This window comes from Chiloscyllium punctatum, chromosome 1 (genome assembly GCF_047496795.1).
Source record: "Chiloscyllium punctatum isolate Juve2018m chromosome 1, sChiPun1.3, whole genome shotgun sequence".
Lineage (NCBI taxonomy): Eukaryota > Metazoa > Chordata > Chondrichthyes > Orectolobiformes > Hemiscylliidae > Chiloscyllium > Chiloscyllium punctatum.
In genome coordinates, this window is record NC_092739.1 from 14,378,727 (window position 1) to 14,397,686 (window position 18,960).

At 42.9% G+C, this 18,960-nt stretch overlaps 1 protein-coding gene across 1 annotated transcript in view; it reads left to right on the forward strand.

The window, feature by feature from the left end:
• LOC140482116 (uncharacterized) overlaps nucleotides 1-18,194 on the forward strand; it is a 119,359-nt gene extending 101,165 nt beyond the window's left edge. The window contains exon 6 of the mRNA XM_072579107.1: nucleotides 14,551-18,194. Coding sequence (XP_072435208.1) covers nucleotides 14,551-14,642 — 92 coding nt within the window. The 3' untranslated portion in view covers nucleotides 14,643-18,194. The remainder of the gene's footprint in view (nucleotides 1-14,550) is intronic.
• The last annotated feature ends 766 nt before the right edge of the window (nucleotides 18,195-18,960 follow it).

Sequence of the window (18,960 nt, forward strand, 5' to 3'; positions counted from 1 at the left end):
TGCGACCTATTCTTGGGAAATAGGTACAGGTGGCTAAGGTAACAGTGGGGGAGCACTTTGAGACCAGTGACCATAGTTTTGTAATTTGAAAATAGTTATGGAGAGGGACAAAACTGGTCCTCAGTTTCAAGTTCTGAAGATGGGGCAAGGCAAACTTTGATGGAATTAGACAGGAGCTTGTGGGGGTTGATTGGAGTAGTTGGTTTACAGGAAAAGGGATCTCCGGCAAGTGGGAGGCCTTTAAAAGTCAGATAGCTAGAGCTCAAGGTCGATATGTTTCTGTGAGGGTGAAATGCAAGGTTGGCACGAATAGGATGACAAGAGATAATGAGGCTTTGACTAGAAAATAAGGAGGTATGCTTCAGATACAGGCAGTTGGGATCAAGGGAATCCCTGGAGACATATAGGAGATTACAGGAGTTTATTGAAGATGGAAATGAAGAAGGCAAAAAGAGGGCACGAGATAGCCTTAGCTGAGAAGATTAGGGTGAATCCAAAGAGATTCTTTAAGTATATTAAAGGAAAAAGTATAACCAGAGAAAGAATAGGACCACTCAAGGACCAAAGTGGACATATATGTGCAGAACTGCAGGAGATGGGCAAGGTCCTCATAGAAATATTTCACCTCTGTGTTTACTATGGAGAAAGACATGAAGACTTGGGAACTTGGGGAAGTTAGTGGTGATATCTTGGAGGCAGTTCATATCACAGTAGGAGAGGTGTTGTATGTATTAGAATGTATGCAGGTGGATAAATCTCCTGGTCCTGACCAGATATGCCCAAGAGCACTGCAAGAGGCTAGAGAAGAAATTGTGGGGGCTTTGGCTGATATTTTTGAGTCACTGTTAGCCACGGGTGAGGTCCCAAAAGACTAGAGGGTAGTGAATGTTTTGCCCTTATTCAAGAAGAGCTACAAAGAGAAGCCTGGGAACTACAGACCAGTAAGCCTAACATCTGTGGTGGGTAAGTTACTTGAGAAGATTCTGAGAGATAAGATATACATGCATTTGGAAAGACAGGGTTTGATTAGGAGTAGTCAGCATGGCTTTGTGAGTGGGAGGTCATGCTTCACAAATTTGTTAGAGTTTTTTGATGAAGTGACTAGGAAGATTGACGAGGGAGGGCAATAGATGTAGTCTATATGGATATCAGTAAAGCCTACATTATAGGCTGCTTTGGAAGGTTAGATCGCATGGAATCCAGGGAGAGCTGGCAAATTAGATTCACAATTGGCTTGATGGTAAGAAGCAGAGGGTCATAGTGGATGGATGCTTGTTGAACTGGAGGCCTGTGACTATGGAGTGCCTCAGGGCTCAGTGCAGGGCCCAATACTGTTTGTTATCTATATCAATGATTTGGATGAGAATGTATAAGGCATGATTAGTAAGTTTGCAGATGACACTAAAATAGGAGGTATCGTGGACAGTGAGCAAAATTATCAGAAATTGCAGCAGGACCTTGATCAGCTGGGGAAGTGGGCCGAGAAATGGAGGTAATTTGGATAAGTGTGAGGGATTCTCTTTTGGAAAGTCAAATCAAGGTAGGAGTGTCATGGTGAATGGTAAGGCCTTAAGGAGTGTAGTGGAACAGAGGGATCTTGGAGTTCAGGTGTACACTTGTCTGAACATGGAGTACCAGGTAGACAGGGCAATGAAGGCGGCTTTTGGCACACTGGCCTTCATCAGTCAGGGCGTTGAGTATAGAAGTTGGGAAGTTATGTTGCAGTTATACAGGTCATTGGTGAGGCCGCACTTGGAGTATTGGGTTCAGTTTTGGTCACCTTGCTATAGGAAGGATGTTATTAAACTGGAAAGAGTGTAGAAGAAATTTACAAGGATGTTGCCTGGACTAAATGGTCTGAATTATAGGGAGAGGTTGGACAAGCTAGGACTTTTTTCTTGAGAGCGTCAGAGACTGAGAGGGGGATCTTATAGAGGTGTGTAAGATCATGAGAGGCATGGATAAGGTAAATGCACTCAGTCTTTTTCCCTGGGTTGGGGAATCAAGGACTAGAGGGCATCAGTTTAAGGTTAGAGGGGAAAAATATAAAAGGGAAGCTGAGGGGCAACTTTTTTATGTCATATAGAATGAGCTGCCAGTGGAAGTGGTTGAGGCGGGTACATTAACAACATTTTCAAAGGTATTTTGATAAATACATGAATAGGAAAGGTTTAGAAGTGTATAAATGCCAAGTGCAGGGAAATAGGGTTAGCGTGAACGGACATTTTGTTTGACATAGACCAGTTTAGGCCGAAGGGCCTGTATCCATGTTGTAGGATTCCAAAACTCTGCAAATTGACACTAAACTGGAGGGGAATAAATTGCAGCAGAGGGAGTACAGAAGAGATTTACAAGGATGTTACCAGGGTTGGGAGGAATTGCAGCTGGGAGGAAAGAGTGAACTGAAACAGACTTGCTTGAGGTTTACATGGTTGTGAGTGGTCTGGATAGAATGGACAGGAAGGGCCTATTTTCCTCAACAGAACGGTCAGTGACTTGGAGGAATAGGCTTAAAATGATTGGCAGAAGGATTACAGGGGCTGTGAGGAAGATAATCTTTCTGCCATAGGTGATTTGGGGGCTGGAACTGGCCAAAAACATAGAGGAGGCAGAAACACTTTAAAAGTATCTGGATTTACACTTGAAGTCTTGAAACCTCGAGTAAAATGGACCAAGCTCTGAAAAATGGAATTACGATGGATCCTTCATTCTTTGTTAGGCAATGACCTGATAGGAAAAGTGGCTTCCTTGTGTGTCATAAATATTTCTAAATATTCTAACTATCTGAAGAAAAAGAATGGACAAGGGTGTGGGGAGAAGGCAGGAGAGAGTATCTATGTGAAGATCACCTTAAAAGGGCTAGCAGGGACACTTGGATCAAATGGCCCGCTTCTGTTCTATAACAATTCTATGGGCTGAGATAAAAGGTAACCCAACCACCCTGTGGCTGAACACTTTAACTCCCCCTCCCACTCTGCCAAGGACATGCAGGTCCTTTGCCTCCTCTATTGCCAGACCCTGGCCACACAACGCCTGGAGGAAGAGTGCCTCATCTTCCGCCTAGGAACCCTCCAACCACAACGGATGAACTCAGATTTCTCCTGTTTCCTCATTTCCCCTCCCCCCACCTTATCTCAGTCCCAACCCCCGGATTCAGCACCGCCCTCTTGACCTGCAATCTTCTTCCCGACATCTCCGCCCCCACCCCCTCTCCGGCCTATCACCCTCACCCTCACCCTCACCTCCTTCCACCTATCGTATTCCCAGCGCCTCTCCCCCAATTCCACCCCCCCCGCCCACCCTACCTTTTATCTCAGCCCGCTTGGCACACCAACCTCATTCCTGAAGAAGGGCTTATGCCCGAAACGTCGATTCTCCTGCTCCTCGGATGCTGCCTGACCTGTTGCGCTTTTCCAGCACCACACTTTTCAACTCTGCTCTCCAGCATCTGCAGTCCTCATTTTCTCCTGTAACAATTCTATGTCATGATTCCAACTTCCATGAGGACATTGACAAACTAGTGAGTGAACATATAATTATGTGAAGGAAGCTATCTTTTTAAATGGTTCCGTCTATTTGCGTAGCTCTGTTTCGAAGGCAGAATGTGTCAGGAAGACAGGTTGGGTATTCTGAGTTTCCAGGTTTCTTTGGATAGCTCTTCATGAAGCAAGAGAGCTCAGCAAGAGGTGGCAGTGTATCTGCATGATGTCTGCAATATGAAAAGAGGGACCAAGTGATTGGATGAATTCAACCATGGGATCTGAGGCAGGAGTGGAGAGAAAGAGTCTCTGCAGAAAATAATGCAAAGATAAAGACTTGGGTGAGCAATGCCAGTTATAAACTTCCAGCAGCTGGGAAGATGGGACTTCCAGAAGCCTGAGTTAGTGAATGCTTGGTGTAGCTGGAGATCTGGTGTTCAGAGAAGCATGGGCCTCTGATGTTTAAAGACCAGGAACTTAGAAAAAGCCTAGGAACATGGTGGCTCAGTGGTTAGCGCTGATGCCCCAGGGACCCAGGTTCGATTCCAGCCTCAGGTGACTGTTTGTGTAGAGTTTGCACATTCTCCCCATGTTTGTGTGGGTTTCCTTCCACAGTACAAAGGTTAGGTGAATTGGCCATGCTAAATTACTCACAGTGTTCAGAGGTGTGTGGGTTAGGTGCATTAGTCAGGGGGACAATTGGGTCTGGGTGGGGTTACCTTTTGAGGGTTGGTATGGACTTGTTGGGCCGAAGGACCTGTTTTCACACTGAAGGGATTCTAAACCATTGTTGCGCAGTACAGCGTCAGAGCTGGGGTCAGGGAAATGGTCAGAAGTGATGATTGTTCAGTGTAGCTGGGGCATAGAAAGAGTTCAGGAATGGTGTCACAGTGGTTAGCACTGCTGCCTCACAGCACCAGAGACCCGGATTCAATTCCCACCTCAGGCAACTGTCTGTGTGGAGTTTACACATTCTCCCCATGTCTGCGTGTGTTTCCTCCGGGTGCTCCGGTTTCCGCCCACAGTCCAAAGATGTGCAGGTTAGGTGAATTGGCCGTGCTAAATTGCCTGTAGTGTTAGGTGAAGGGATAAGTGTAGGAGAATGGGTCTGGGTGGGCAGCTCTTCGGAGGGTCGGTGTGGACTTGTTGGGCTGAAGGGCCTGTTTCCACACTGTAAATAATCTCACCTAAATATAATCTAATCTAGTGCAGTTTTATTGAAGCTGAAAACGTGCCTATTCAGTGCAACTAGAAGCCAGAGTACTAGCAATGGTGCCTTGAAATCAGTTGTTAGCTCAGTAAACCTGAAGAGGCAATCTGCTCCATGAGGCTGGGAGGTGAGCAGGAATTGTCTTCTCAACGCAACTCAAGAGCTGGATGGTTCCACAATTATATAAAACCTTGTAAATGCAAGGCCCCCAGAATTGGGGGAAAATGATTGAGCAACCAAAATGTAAAAACCCCTTGTGACTTGCAGTGATCACTAATGTCTGGGTAGGCTGGTAAGAATATTTTTGATTATGTTTGCTAATTAACGGGCAATGTATAGTCTATATTTGATCACAGTTTACATCAAAACATATAAAAATAGTGCAGAAGTTAGTTATTTGGTCTTTCGAGCCTGCACCACCATTCAATATAATCATGGCTCTTTATGCAATCTCAAAATCCCATTCCCACTTTCTCTCCACATCCCTGGATCCCTTTAGCCGCAAAGGCCAGGTCCACCTCCTTCTTGAATATATCCAATGAATTGGCCCCAACAGCTTCCTGTGGGAGGGAATTCCACAGGTTCACAACTCCCTGAGTGAAGAAACTCTTCCTCATCTCAGTCCTGAATGGCTTACCCCTTATATTTAGACTGTGAGACCCCTTAATTGTGGGTAAATGGTAGGGGCACCGATGTCCTGGGTGGGAGATTTGCTAGAGCGCTTCAGTAGGGTTTAAACCAGTTTGGCAGAGGGAAGGGAATCTGAACTAAAGATCAGAGGAGTCTGTCAGGAAGGACACACAGTTGGTAGGGCAAAGGGATGGGTTAAAGTGTGTCTGTTTCAATGCGAGAAGGGTCAGGCATAAGAGTGATGAACTTAGAGCATGGATCAATTCTTGGAACTACGATGTTGTGGCCATAACGGAGACATGGATTTCACAGGGACACGAATAGTTGCTGGATGTTCCAGGGTTTAAATCTTTTAAAAAGGGGCGTGGGGGTGGGAAAGGGTGGGAGGGGGGTTTTGGGAGAGATGGGAAAGTAGCATTGTTAAATAGAGGGTGCATCACAGCTGCAGAAAAGGAGGTTATTGAGGAGGGTTTGTCTACTGAGTCAGTATGGATGGAAGTCAGTAACAAGAAAGCAGCAGTCACTTTATTGGGTGTTTTCTATAACCCAATGTCAACATCCCCAATTGGAATCTCCTTAGTGCAGATGAACTGGACAGAGGTGATTTTGCCAGGTGTGTCCAGGAAGGATTCCTGACTCAATATGTAGTTAGGCCAACTAGGGGGGAGGCCATGTTGGATTTGGTGCTAGGCAACAAGCTAGGCCAAGTGTCAGGTCTCTTGGTGGGAGAGCATTTCGGTGACAGTGATCACAACTGCCTCACCTTTACCATGACCATGGAGAGGGATAGGAACAGACAATATGGGAAGGTATTTAATTGTGGGGGGGGAAATCATACTGCTATTAGGCAGGAGCTGTGGAGTATAAATTAGAACTATTGTTCTACAGGAAATGCACAAGAGAAATGTGGAGACTGTTTAAGGAGCACTTGTTGCGAGCGTTGGATAACTTTGTCCAAATGAGCCAGGCAAGGAATGGTAAGGTGAAGGAGCCTTGGATGATAAGAGAAGCTTCTCGTCAAGGGGAAGAAGGAAGCTTACTTAAGGTTGTGGAAGCAAAGATATGGTACAGCTTTAGAGGACTACAGGGTAGCTAGGAAAGAACTCCAAGATGGACTGAGGAGGGCTGGGAGGGGGCATGAAAAAGCCTTGGCAGGAAAGATTCGGGAAAACACAAAGGCATTCTACACTTAGGTGAGGAATAAGAGAATGATCAAAGAGGGGGTAAGGCCGATCAGGGATAGTGGAGGGAACTTGTGCCTGGAGTCTGTATAGGTAGGGGTGTTTTTTGCTTCAGTATTCACTCGAGACAGGGACCTTGTTGATACTGAGAACATGGTGGACCAGATTAATAGGCTTGAACAGACTGATATTAAGAAAGTGGACGTGCTGGAAATATTGGGAAGCATCAAGACAGGTAAGCCCCCAGGGGTAGACCAGATATATCTGAGGTTACTACGGGAAGCAAGGAACAAGATTGCAAATTAGAGGAGGCAACAGAGCAATGAATTGGCAGCCGCACAATCCACACAAGTGGCCAAACAGTTAAGCACCAGACACTTGACCCACCTCTGCTCAATCAATGACAATAAGTGGCATTGCCAAGCACCTACGTGTCAATAACCTTTCTTTTCCAAAACTTTAATTCAGCTGCAACATCACACTATGATATTTGATCAATAAAATGTCAAGGGTTGTAGGCATGGGTAGAGTTTAGGCTACAATGACATCAGGTATGAATAAAACAGCAGATGACAGATATCCAAAGCAAAACAGCATTTGCTGATGAAACTCAGCAGGTCAGGCAGCATTTGTAGGAAGAAAGCAAAGTTAACACTCCGAATCCAGTGATTCTTCAAAAGCTGAGGCCTGTTGAGTTTTGCAAGCAATTTCTGCTTATGTTTGGAATTAGATCTTTTTGAATGGTGGAGTGCACTGGAGGGGCCAAATGGTTTGCTCCTGTTCCTATTTCTGACCCTTTAACCTTACTCACAGTGGTACTTCTGACAGGTGAGTGCTAACATACTCCAGACAATTTGCATTTCCCATTCACCAATTTGAAAACGTGATTATTCCATTCTCCTAGCCAACTTAAAAAACCCTTCAATAAGCTTAACAGCAAAAAGAATGGAGGTGAGCAGGTTTCCACACTCCTGACTCATTCTGAAAATTGCGTGGCATTCTGGAGGTGTCAAAGGATGAACACACCATCCAAGCGAATTCTTTTCAAGGTATGCGTTCGTCCAGCCTTGTCCCAGAACTGTTTACAAATCCAGTTCAAATGTGAAGGACAATGGGTAGGGCCATGATTGATTCAGACTGTGATGCCCTCATTGTTAAATAGACCACTGACACTCATTGGAGAGACCTGCATGCAAATAAAGGCGATTTGGTCAAAACACACTTGGCACCAAAAAAACCCAGGGCAGTTCAGTGGCGCAGTGGTTAGCACTGCTGCCTCACAACACCAGGGGCTCAGGTTTGATCCCTGCCTCGAGTGACCGTCTGTATGGAATTTGTGTGTTCTTCCTGCGTCTGCCTGGATTTCCTCCCACAGTGCAAAGCGGTGTTGGCCATGCTGAAGTGTCCATAGTGTTAGGTGCATTAGTCAGGAGTAAATTTAGGATAGGGGAATGGGTGGGTTACTCTTCAGAGAGTCAGTGTGGACTTGTTGGGCCAAATGTCCTGTTTCCATACTGTAGGGAATCTAATCTACTTTTGAGAAAAACACACCCAACAGAATAGTCACTGCAAGGTAGAAGAGTGGTTTAAATTATAAAATAGAATTGGAATTAGATTTGCCAGCAGTACTGAGGTTATACTTTCATCAGACAGACTGCAGTGGTTCACCACCACCTTCCCAAAGACGACTGGGGACAGGTAATTAATGTTGGCTGAGCCAATGACACTCGTATCCTGAGCACGAATCAATTCAATTGTATTGTTTGGTTCTGTAATGTTGTACTGAATATATTTACATCAGAGTAATTGATATTTATGGAGTAATTTAGGCCTATGGGAAATGGCAATGAATGGAATGCTTCAATCAGATTACAGTTCTGCAACATATATCTTCTATTCTTTGCACTACTTTCTTAAACTGTGAAAAAAAAATTACTGTCATCTTTTATAGATGAACTTTGCCCCTACCCTGAACAGACATTTAAAACAGGAACAAATTTATGCACATACTCCCCAACAAATCATCAAATTGCAACAAGTTGCTCCTATTGCAATCTGTAAAATTATGTTAGTCCTGTTTAAAATACAGATAGAAGAAAAGGTGATGTCTGCAAAACTCTCCTTAGTCTGTTTTCTTTTCAAAGAAGACAGAGGGTGATGGTGGAGGGTTGTTTTTCAGACTGGAGGCCTGTGACCAGTGGAGTGCCACCAGGATCGGTGCTGGGCCCTCTACTTTTTGTCATTTACATAAATGATTTGGATGCGAGCATAAGAGGTACAGTTAGTAAGTTTGCAGATGACACCAAAATTGGAGGTGTAGTGGACAGCGAAGAGGTTTACCTCAGATTACAACAGGATCTGGACTAGATGGGCCAAAAGACTGAGAAATGGCAGATGGAGTTTAATTCAGGTAAATGCGAGGTGCTGCATTTTGGGAAAGCAAATCTTAGCAGGACTTATACACTTAATGGTAAGATCCTAGGGAGTGTTGCTGAACAAAGAGACCTTGGGGTGCAGGTTCATAGCTCCTTGAGAGTGGACTCGCAGGTAGATAGGGTAGTGAAGAAGGTGTTTAGTATGCTTTCCTTCGTTGGTCAGAGTATTGAGTACAGCAGTTGGGAGGTAAAAACAATAACTGCAGATGCTGAAAACTAAATACTGGATTAGTGGTGCTGGAAGAGCACAGCAGTTCAGGCAGCATCCAAGGAGCAGCGAAATCGACGTTTCGGGCAAAAGCCCTTCATCAGGAAGGTCATGTTGTGGCTGTACAGGACATTCGTTAGGCCACTGTTGGAATATTGCTTGCAATTCTGGTCTCCTTCCTATCAGAAAGATGTTGTGAAACTTGAAAAGGTTCAAAAAAGATTTACGAGGATACTGCCAAGGTTAGAGAATTTGAGTGTTAGGGAGAGGCTGAACAGGCTGGGGCTGTTTTCCCTGGAGTGTCGGAGGTTGAGGGGTGACCTTAGAGAGGTTTATAAAATCATGAGGGGCATGCATAGGATAAATAGACAAAGTCTTTTCCCTGGGGTAGGAGAGTCCAGAACTAGAGGGCATAGAGGGGAACGATATAAAAGAGACCTATGGGGCAGCTTTTTCACGCAGAGGGTGGTAGGTGTATGGAATGAGCTGCCAGAGGAAGTGGTGGAGGCTGGTACAATTGCAACATTTAAAAGGCATTTGGATGGGTATATGACTGGGAAGGGTTTGGAGGGATATGGGCCGGGTACTGGCAGGTGGGACTAGATTGGGCTGGGATTGGTCGGCATGGACAGGTTGGACCGAAGGGTCTGCTTCCTTGCTGTACATCTCTATGACTCCATGACTCTCAGGAGCTAGCGAGGGGATTGTAAATTTATAAATATCATCCTCTGGTCATTAAATGTAAGGGCAAACTGATGTCCTCCTGGCAGAATACTGACCTCCTGAGCCAAAGTTGACATTGTTTGCTTGGATCTGTTGATAGTTACTCCATACAGAAGCCCTAGTTATAAACTGGCATTTTAGTTTTAGTGACAAACATTGCATGTCTGGGTGAAGAATATGATACAAGATACTTCTTTACAGATGAGATGCTTGCATATTCCAGGTGGCATTGTTTTGCCTTCTCTTGGCTTACTGAAAGACCTATAATTTGTTTTCTCTGAGATTTGCATAGGTATTTCAGGCATGTAGCACTCCTGGTCTGAGAATTCAAAGGTAGCATTTTGAATTACAGGTATATGCTGTTTAGCCGCTGACTAACACAGTGTGCTTTACAACTGGTTTCTACTTCTGATTTGGAGATGCCGGTGTTGGACTGGGGTGTGCAAAGTTAAAAATCACACAATACCTGTTTATAGTCTGACAGGTTTAATTGGAAGCACTAGCTTTCTGAACGCTGCTCCTTCATCAGGTGGTTGTGGAGAATAAGATTATAAGACATAGAATTTATAGCAAAAGTTTACAGTGTGATGCAACTGAAATGATAAATTGAAAAAGACCTGGATTGTTTGTTAAGTCTCTCATCTTTTAGAATGACCATGTTGGTTTTAGTTCTCTCATAAGAATTCTCATCAGAACTGAAACCAACATGGTCATTCTAAATGATGAGAGACTTAACAATCCAGGTCCTTTTCAATATATCATTTGAGTTGCATTACACTGTAAACTTTTGCAATAAATTCTGTGTCTTATGATCTTATAGTCTGTAATCACCTGATGAAGGAGCAGCACTCTGAAAGCTAGTGCTTCCAATTAAACCTGTTGGACTATAACCTGGTGTTGTGTGGTTTCTACTTCATGCACTTTTGCAAGGATTCGCTCCTCCAGGTAGTCTTTAGAAATCTTAACGTACATTGGCTGAATAAAGGCCCACATTTTTAAAAAAAAATCATAACCGGGAAGTAACTTAAATTTGTAGTTCTTTGCTATCTGAGGTCTTCGTAAGTCGAGATGGATGAAGTTCAACTTTAGTAGGTAGTGCAAGTGGAGTACAATGCCGCATAATGGATCAACTGCGCTCATTTATGCTTTATGATTTTTAAAGTCCATCGCCATCAGTTTGGACCATGCTAAAGCTGAATTCCATTTCCAAGATAGACAACTGTGACTTGTGGATTACATCAGGCCCACAAAATCTCATCATTCAATCTTCACAACAACTCAAGTGAACACTTGTATTGCATTTCCTGTGCCTGAAGACATGCACAAGCATTTGTGGTAAATCTTAATAACATAAAGTTATTTTAATACTATTAACCTTAATTAATTAATTGATTAATAACATTACATATGGCTCCAAGGCTCCATGATGCATACTTATTAGGTTCACAGAGACAAACTCACCTCAATAACACTCTGGCACATAAAAAATGGATTCATTGTTCAGGATGGTTAATAATTAGACATATCACGAAATGATTCTGTTTTACCCAGAGTGTTTGGTGTTACTAAAGCTCCAACATTTGAAAACAGTGACAAAATTGTCAAATGATTTGAAAACGATCTTAAACTCACACAGGTTAGTTGTTATTTACCATTGCTGTAATTTCAGGTACCTCTCAACTATTTTCCTTCTTTTGAGATGTTGAGAACCAATCCAACATGTTCGGTTCTCATTGGAACAACTTTAGCAACTTGCAATTTGATCAGGATTCAATAAGGAAGAAATGTGCTTAAATGCCCTTCAAGTAACTATTGGGAAGACTGAAGTCATCTTTTTTGGATCCCACTCCATACTCTTCCCTAGTTATTGACTCCATCCATGTTCCTGTTAACTGAGTTTAAGATAATCTTTGCACAACCTTAGGCTTACATTTGACCCTAAAATGAGATCTTGTCTTCAAACTCCTATCATCGCTAATATATTCCTACTTCTATAATTGTGCAAATTTGTCCCTGTCTCAATTTATCTGAGACTGGAACCTACAACTATGTCTTTGTTAACTCTACACGTAAATGGATTCCTGTCCCTAACCTATATGTGCTTGTTGATTGGCCTTTGTTGAACTCATGTCTTGGTTTTAAAATTCTCATCCTTCCTTTCAAGTCCCTCTATAGCCTTACCCCACTCTATCTCTTCTGCCACATTCATTGTAAATGTATTGTTAGTAAAGCCATAATGTGGTTTCTTTATTAAAAGATTAAACTATCTAAATAGAGTTAACTGGAAGGGTACATTTATGTCTCTGACTTCTCTGTCTGTTGCTGCATTCTTGGCACAATCATGGGACTAGTGCATCATATCCTATTTGAAATTAAGTAATAGAATGATAGAATTTTACAGCACAGAAGGAGGCCACTCGACCCACTGTGTCTGTACCAGTTCCCAATGAACTACCCAGTTAGTGCTATTCTCCAGCCCTATTACCACTTTCAAAAATGATTAACAGCAGTTTAAGATTTATGCCCTTAAAGGTGCAGGTGCATCGTGTCACAACATCTGTAATTTCTTTCAGCTGTACAATCCTCTAGCAGTGTCCCTGCAGCGTCAGAGGCTGAGGGGTGACCTTATAGAGGTTTACAAAATTATGAGGGGCACAGATAGGATAAATAGACAAAGTCTTTTCCCTGGGGTGGGGAATCCAGAACTAGAGGGCATAGGTTTAGGGTGAGAAGGGAAAGATATAAAAGAGATCTACGGGGTAACTTTTTCATGCAGAGGGTGGTACATGTATGGAATGAGCTGCCAGAGGAAGTGGTGGAGGCTGGTACAATTGCAACATTTAAAAGGCATTTGGATCAGTATATGAATAGGAAGGGTTTGGAGGGATATGGGCCGGATACTGGCAGGTGGGACTGGATTGGGTTGGGATATCTGGTCGGCATGGACGGGTTGGACTGAAGTGTCTGTTTCCGTGCTGTACATCTCTATGACTTTATGACTCTATATCTGTTGGCCTCTTGAGCATCCCTAATTTAAATTCTTTTACCATTGCCGGTTGTGCTTTCAACTGTTTAGGCCCCAAGCTCTAGATTACAGTACTAGCTGGAGAATAGCACTAATGGGGTAGTTCTTTTGGGAACCGGTACAGAAACAGTCAGGCAAATGGGGCGGCATGGTGGCTAACACTGCTGCCTCACAGCTCCAGGGACCCGGGTTCGATTCCAATCTCGAGCGACTGCCTGTATGGAGTTTGCACATTCTCCTCGTGTCTGCGTGGGCTTCCTCCAGGTACTCCAGTTTCCTGCCACAATCCGAAGATGTGCAGGTCAGGTGACTTGGCCATTTTAAATTGCCCCTAGTGTCCAGGTGCATTAATCAGGGGTAAACATAGAGTAGGGGAATGGGTTACATAGGGTGGGTTACTCCTCGGAGGGTCGGTGTGGACTTGTTGGGCCGAAGGGTCAGTTTCCACACTGTAGGGATTCTATTAAAAAAATTATACTCCCTGCATCCCTCTGCCTCACATTTCTCCATTAAGACACTTCTTAAAATCTACCTCTCTTACCAAGCTTTTAGTGGCCTGATGTAATATTATATAATGTGGTTTTATAACTCATCTGTAAAGTACCTTTGAATTTATTAGAAGTTGCTTCTGTTGTTGTGCCAAGACATGGAAATTGACTGTATATTTTAAAACCCAAGCAAAAGTTGAAAGGAAGAGGAAATTGAAAACGTAAAGAGGTCAACATTATTCACTGCACCATGTTGGGATATCTATGAAAGGACTGAGGAGCATACAAACCAGGACAACAGATTTTATGAAAAATGATCAAAAGGTATCTTGCTGATGCCTTTTGATCACCAGCTGCCTCTGGTGGTAAGGACTGGCACATGCAGCTCATCAGTAATGAACAAATGAATCCAGTCAACCACATTGCTGTGGTACTGCATAGTACTACACCAATCCTGAGGTGTAACATTTTGGGAAAGACAAATATGAATGTTACATTTAGTGGAGAAAAATGGACAGTGACGGGGAGAAGACCAGATGTACTGAGGAACGACTTGGTTCAGGAAAGTCATCTGTATAATGGGGAGGGGATCAAAAATGGGAAGTTATGTTGCAGGTGTAACGGGATGTTGGTGAGGCCGCACTTGGAGTATTGTGTTCAGTTTTGGTCACCTTGCCATATAGTTCTGTCAATGAAGTTTCTAATCAGTCAAACTTCATATGCAGGGAAGACCAAGCTGGTATAACTCCTGAACATAATTGTCGAAACATAGATTTCTGATCTTATGTTCACATTGGGAAGTCTCACCACACATTGCTTTGCTTAGGTGATTGAGTGCAATCCTAGTGAGTGAGACAATTTACCATGAACACAATGTAAATATCTTTAACATGATTGTGCAGGACAAAAAAGGTCTCTCTGATTGCTTTGGATGTCAAATAATCACCTGAAACTGGAGAAGACTGGGCAGTGTACAATGTTTGGTCAAATTGGAGCTTGTCTAATTATCATCTTTTAAATAAATTTGTAAATAACATCCTCTCTTTTCTAATCCTAGCTTGTAATGCAATACCATCTCACACTGTTAACTGGGTAATTAAAGCAATGCTAACTCATTTCAATCTGGACATTAATTTTCATATACTTTATTTTCATCTGTTTTGTTTTCCAGCAGACCATGACCAGGAGAACACAGGCAGCTTTGATGACTGGTCCTTCAAAACCCCAGGCTCAGAATTCACTGATATTGACTTGATGAACTGAGTCATTTCTGAGTGATTTACATGTTCCCATCAGAATACCTCTCGAAAATCAATGAATTCATGTTCCTCTGATGCAAATTGTTACACGAACTGATAATGTTAACTCCACTGATCCCTTGAGGATTTGCTTTTAGTCTAATGCTGCAAGCATGTGTTAGAATCTGGCATGAGTAAAATAATGTATGATATTCCTGTACAGAAGTATAATACATACAAACTTGACGCAAAATGTTCTTCACAGAAATGTTTGCGAAATTCTAGGGTCACCTGTATAATGGGGAGATATTTCTGTTCTAGTGTCTTGATGGATCGGGTGAGGAAAATTGGGGAAGTGATTCTAGACTGAAAGCCGTGTCAATTTTAGGTCATTTAATGAATACTCTTAAGTTTATTTTTAAACTATTATTTTAACCAGATCCTTCTATGCTGATGAACAGAGCTGTAATATCTTATCCAGTTGTGCATTTCCCCTGGCCCTTATAGAGTTTGGCTGCCCTACATCACTCCTAAGTCTGGAGTCAGCCATGTGCATGGTAGTTCATGATCTCCACGCCTGGTTTACCTTCCCCTCACTCTAAATATTTGCTCCTCCATTTCCATACTGTATAGGTGATGCTGATGACATTTGTAGAGTTATAGAGACGTACAACACAGAAACAGACAATTTGGTCCAACTCACCCACGCCGACCAGATATCCTAAATTAATCTAAGGATAGAAGAGGACGAATCCCATTTGCCAGAACTTAGTCCATATCCCTCTAAATCCTTCCTATTCATGAACCCATCCAGATGTCTTTTGAATATTGTAATTGTACTGGCCTCCCATATAAAATCCTGGTGGGACTGGACAGGCTAGGTACGAGAAGAATGTTCCCAATTATCCAGAACTAACGTCCTCCAGCAGCTCATTCCATATGCTCACCACCCTTTGCGATAAAGTTGCCCCTTAGGTCCTTTGTAAATCTCTCACCCAGAAAACAGCCCCAGCCTATTCAGCCTCTCCCTGCAGCTTAAACCCTCCAACCTTGGCAACATCCTTGTAAATCTTTTCTGAACCCTTTCAAGTTTTGCAATATCCTTCCTATAGGAGGGAGACCAGAATTGCACACAATATTCCAACAGTGGCCTAACCAATGTTCTGTACAGTCACAATATGAGCTCCCAACTCCTATTCTCAATGCTCTGACCAATAAAGGAAAGCATACTAAACACCTTCTTCACTGTCCTGTCTATGTGAGACCCCACTTTCAAGGTACTATGAACCTGCACTCCAAGGTCTGTTTGTTCAGCAACACCCCCCTAGGACCTTACATTTAAATGTGTATGTCCTGCCTTGGTTTGCCTTTCCAAAATGCAGCATCTCACATTTATCCAAATTAAACTCCATCTGCCCCTCGGCTCATTGGACCATCTGATCAAGATCCTGTTATATTCTGACATAACCTTCTCCACTGTGCAGTTTCATTTGTTGCTGATAAATGTTCTCAGCATTTATCTTGTAGAAACTCTTAAGAATTTAACATGTTTCAATGTGTTCACCTCCCATTTTTCTAAATTCCAGTGGGTAGACTCCCAACCTGTTTAGCCTTTGAAACACAGAAACACGAAAACATAGAAAACAGATGCAGGAGTAAGCCATTCGGCCCTTCGAGCCTGCACCACCATTCAATATGATCATGGCTGATCATGCAATCTCAGTATGCCAATCCCACCCTCTCCCATACCCCTTGATCCCTTTCGTCACAAGGGCCACATCCAGCTCCCTCTTGAATATATCTAATGAACCGGGTCCACAGCTTCCTGTGGGAGAGAATTCCACAGGTTCACAACTCCCTGAGTGAAGAAATTCTTTCTCATCTCAGTCCTGAATGGCTTCCTCCTTATTCTTACACTATGACCCCTAGTTCTGGATATTGGGAACATTCTTCCTGCATCTATCCTGTCCAGTCCCATCAGGATTTTATATATTTCTATGGGATCCTACCTCATTCTTCTAAAGTCTGAGAGTACAAGCTCAGCTGATCCAGTTTTTCCTCATATGTCAGTCCTGCCATCCCGGGAATCAGTCTGGTGAACTCTCGCTGGACTCCCTCGACAGCAAGAATGTCCTTCCTTACATGAGAAGACCAAAACCGCACACAGTACTCAAGGTGTGGCCTCACCAGGGCCCTGTGTAACTGCAGCAAGACATTCTTACTCCCTGATACTCAATTCATCTCACTCTGAAGGCCAGTATGCCATTAGCTTTCCTCACCATCTGCAGCACCTGTATGCCAACTTTCAGTGACTGTTCCACCCAGGCCTCATTGCACCTCACCTTTTCCTAAACTATCACCATTCCGATAATAATCTGCCTTCCTGTTTTTGGTCATAAGCCAATTCCTCCATACCGTGGATCATCCTCGTGAATCTGCTCTGAAGTGCCGCCAATGAAATGCTATTTTTCTTTAAATAAAAAGACCAAAGCTGTTCACTGTGCTCCTGACATGGTCTCACCAGCACCTTGTATGGTTTCAGTGAAACTTCCCTACTCTTATAGTCCAACCCCCTTGAAATAATTCCTTAGGCCTTCCAGATGCCCTGTTGCTAGATTTTCATGTTTCATGTACAAGTATGCTCAAATCCCTTTGTGATGTAGCTTTCTGCAGCTTTTTTTCAATTTATATAATATTCTGCCCTTTAGTCCTCCCTAGGAAAATGCATTTGCTCAAGGTCTACTCCGTTTACTATCATTTTGCACACTTATTTAACCTATGAATATTTCTCTGTATACTGTTTGTGTCCCTTTTCACAACCTTCCTATCCAACTATCATTATTTCATCTGCAAATCTGGCTACAGCACACTTGCTTCTTACCTCCAAGTCATTAATACATATTGTAAGCAGTTGTACAGTCCTAGCACTGATCCCCATGGAACCCCACTGGTTCATGGATCAAATCCCACTTGATCATGAGTAGCCAACCTGAACAAGAGTCCCTTATCTCCACTTGCTTGAGGACTGGGAACTGATTTAGTTTTGAATTGGCCGATCAAGGGAGGACTGATGTTGGCTACCAACCACAGAGAATGCCATAAAAAGAAAGAGGAAACAAAATAAGAAGTGGTTTTTGTATGCCTTTTGAAAGCAGGAGGCACTGTCGCTTTGGAAGATGTTGGCCTTTTGTTTTGGTTTTGCCTTAACTGGTTAATCTCCAGTTATTAACCTGTTGAAAGTCCTGAGAAAAGAATCCCAGTCTATAAGCACAAAGAAAATGACCTCCAGATATCTGCGGAAGCTGTTTGCATTGACTAGTGACTTTAGAGTTCAAGTAAGATAAACAGTCGTATGTGCCATAATACAATCCATCAGATTTCATGAAGACTTGGTATTCATTGTTAAAGTGGTTATCGACTGGCAAATTACAATTTTATTTTTTAAATTATCCCTTAATTTTGTCTGTATCTCTGTCAGAATGTGAGTGGATTGGTGATCAAAGAAGATTGGGATTCGACCTTAGATTTAATTAGATCGCTTTTTAGTTCATCTGTGTTCTGCTCAATTTACGTCATTAATAATAAATTGCCAATTTTTGTTACTGCCTTGGTGTTCAATGTCTGTTATTTGTAAAGTCTGGTGAGGAACAAATTATGCAATTTTTAGAGTCATTGAATGTTTTAATTTCACTGTGCTGCGAATCCAGAGTCAGCAAGTCTGATTTGCTTTGGTTTGTTTTGGCGAAAGAATTGAGAAATTTGGCTGAATCGTAAGCTGTGTTTTACTTATTTATAAATCATCTTTGGCCGGAATGTTCCTAGCCCTGAACAATGTAAACATAGAAAGATAGAAAATAGGTGCAGGAGTAGGCCATTCAGCCCTTCAAGCCTGCACCACCATTCAATGTGATCATGTGATCAGGGTCAGAGGTGGGGGTAAAAGAGGGGGAGGTGTGGCATTGCTTGTCAAAGATAGTATTACAGCGGTGGAAAGGACGATGGATGAAGACTCGCCATCTGAGGTAGTTTGGGCTGAGGTTAGAAATAGGAAAGGTGAAGTCACCCCGTTAGGAGTTTTCTACAGGCCTCCCAATAGTCCCAGAGATGTAGAAGAAAGGATTGCGAGGGTGATTCAGGAAAAGAGTGAAAGTAATAGGGTGGTTGTTATGGGGGCTTTAACTTTCCAGATATTGACTGGGAAAGCTATAGCTCGAGTACATTAGATGGGTCGGTGTTTGTCCAATGTGTGCAGGAGGGTTTCCTGACACAATATGTAGACAGGCCAACAAGAGGTGAGGCCAGACTGGATTTGGTTCTGGGTAACAAACCAGGCCAGGTGTTAG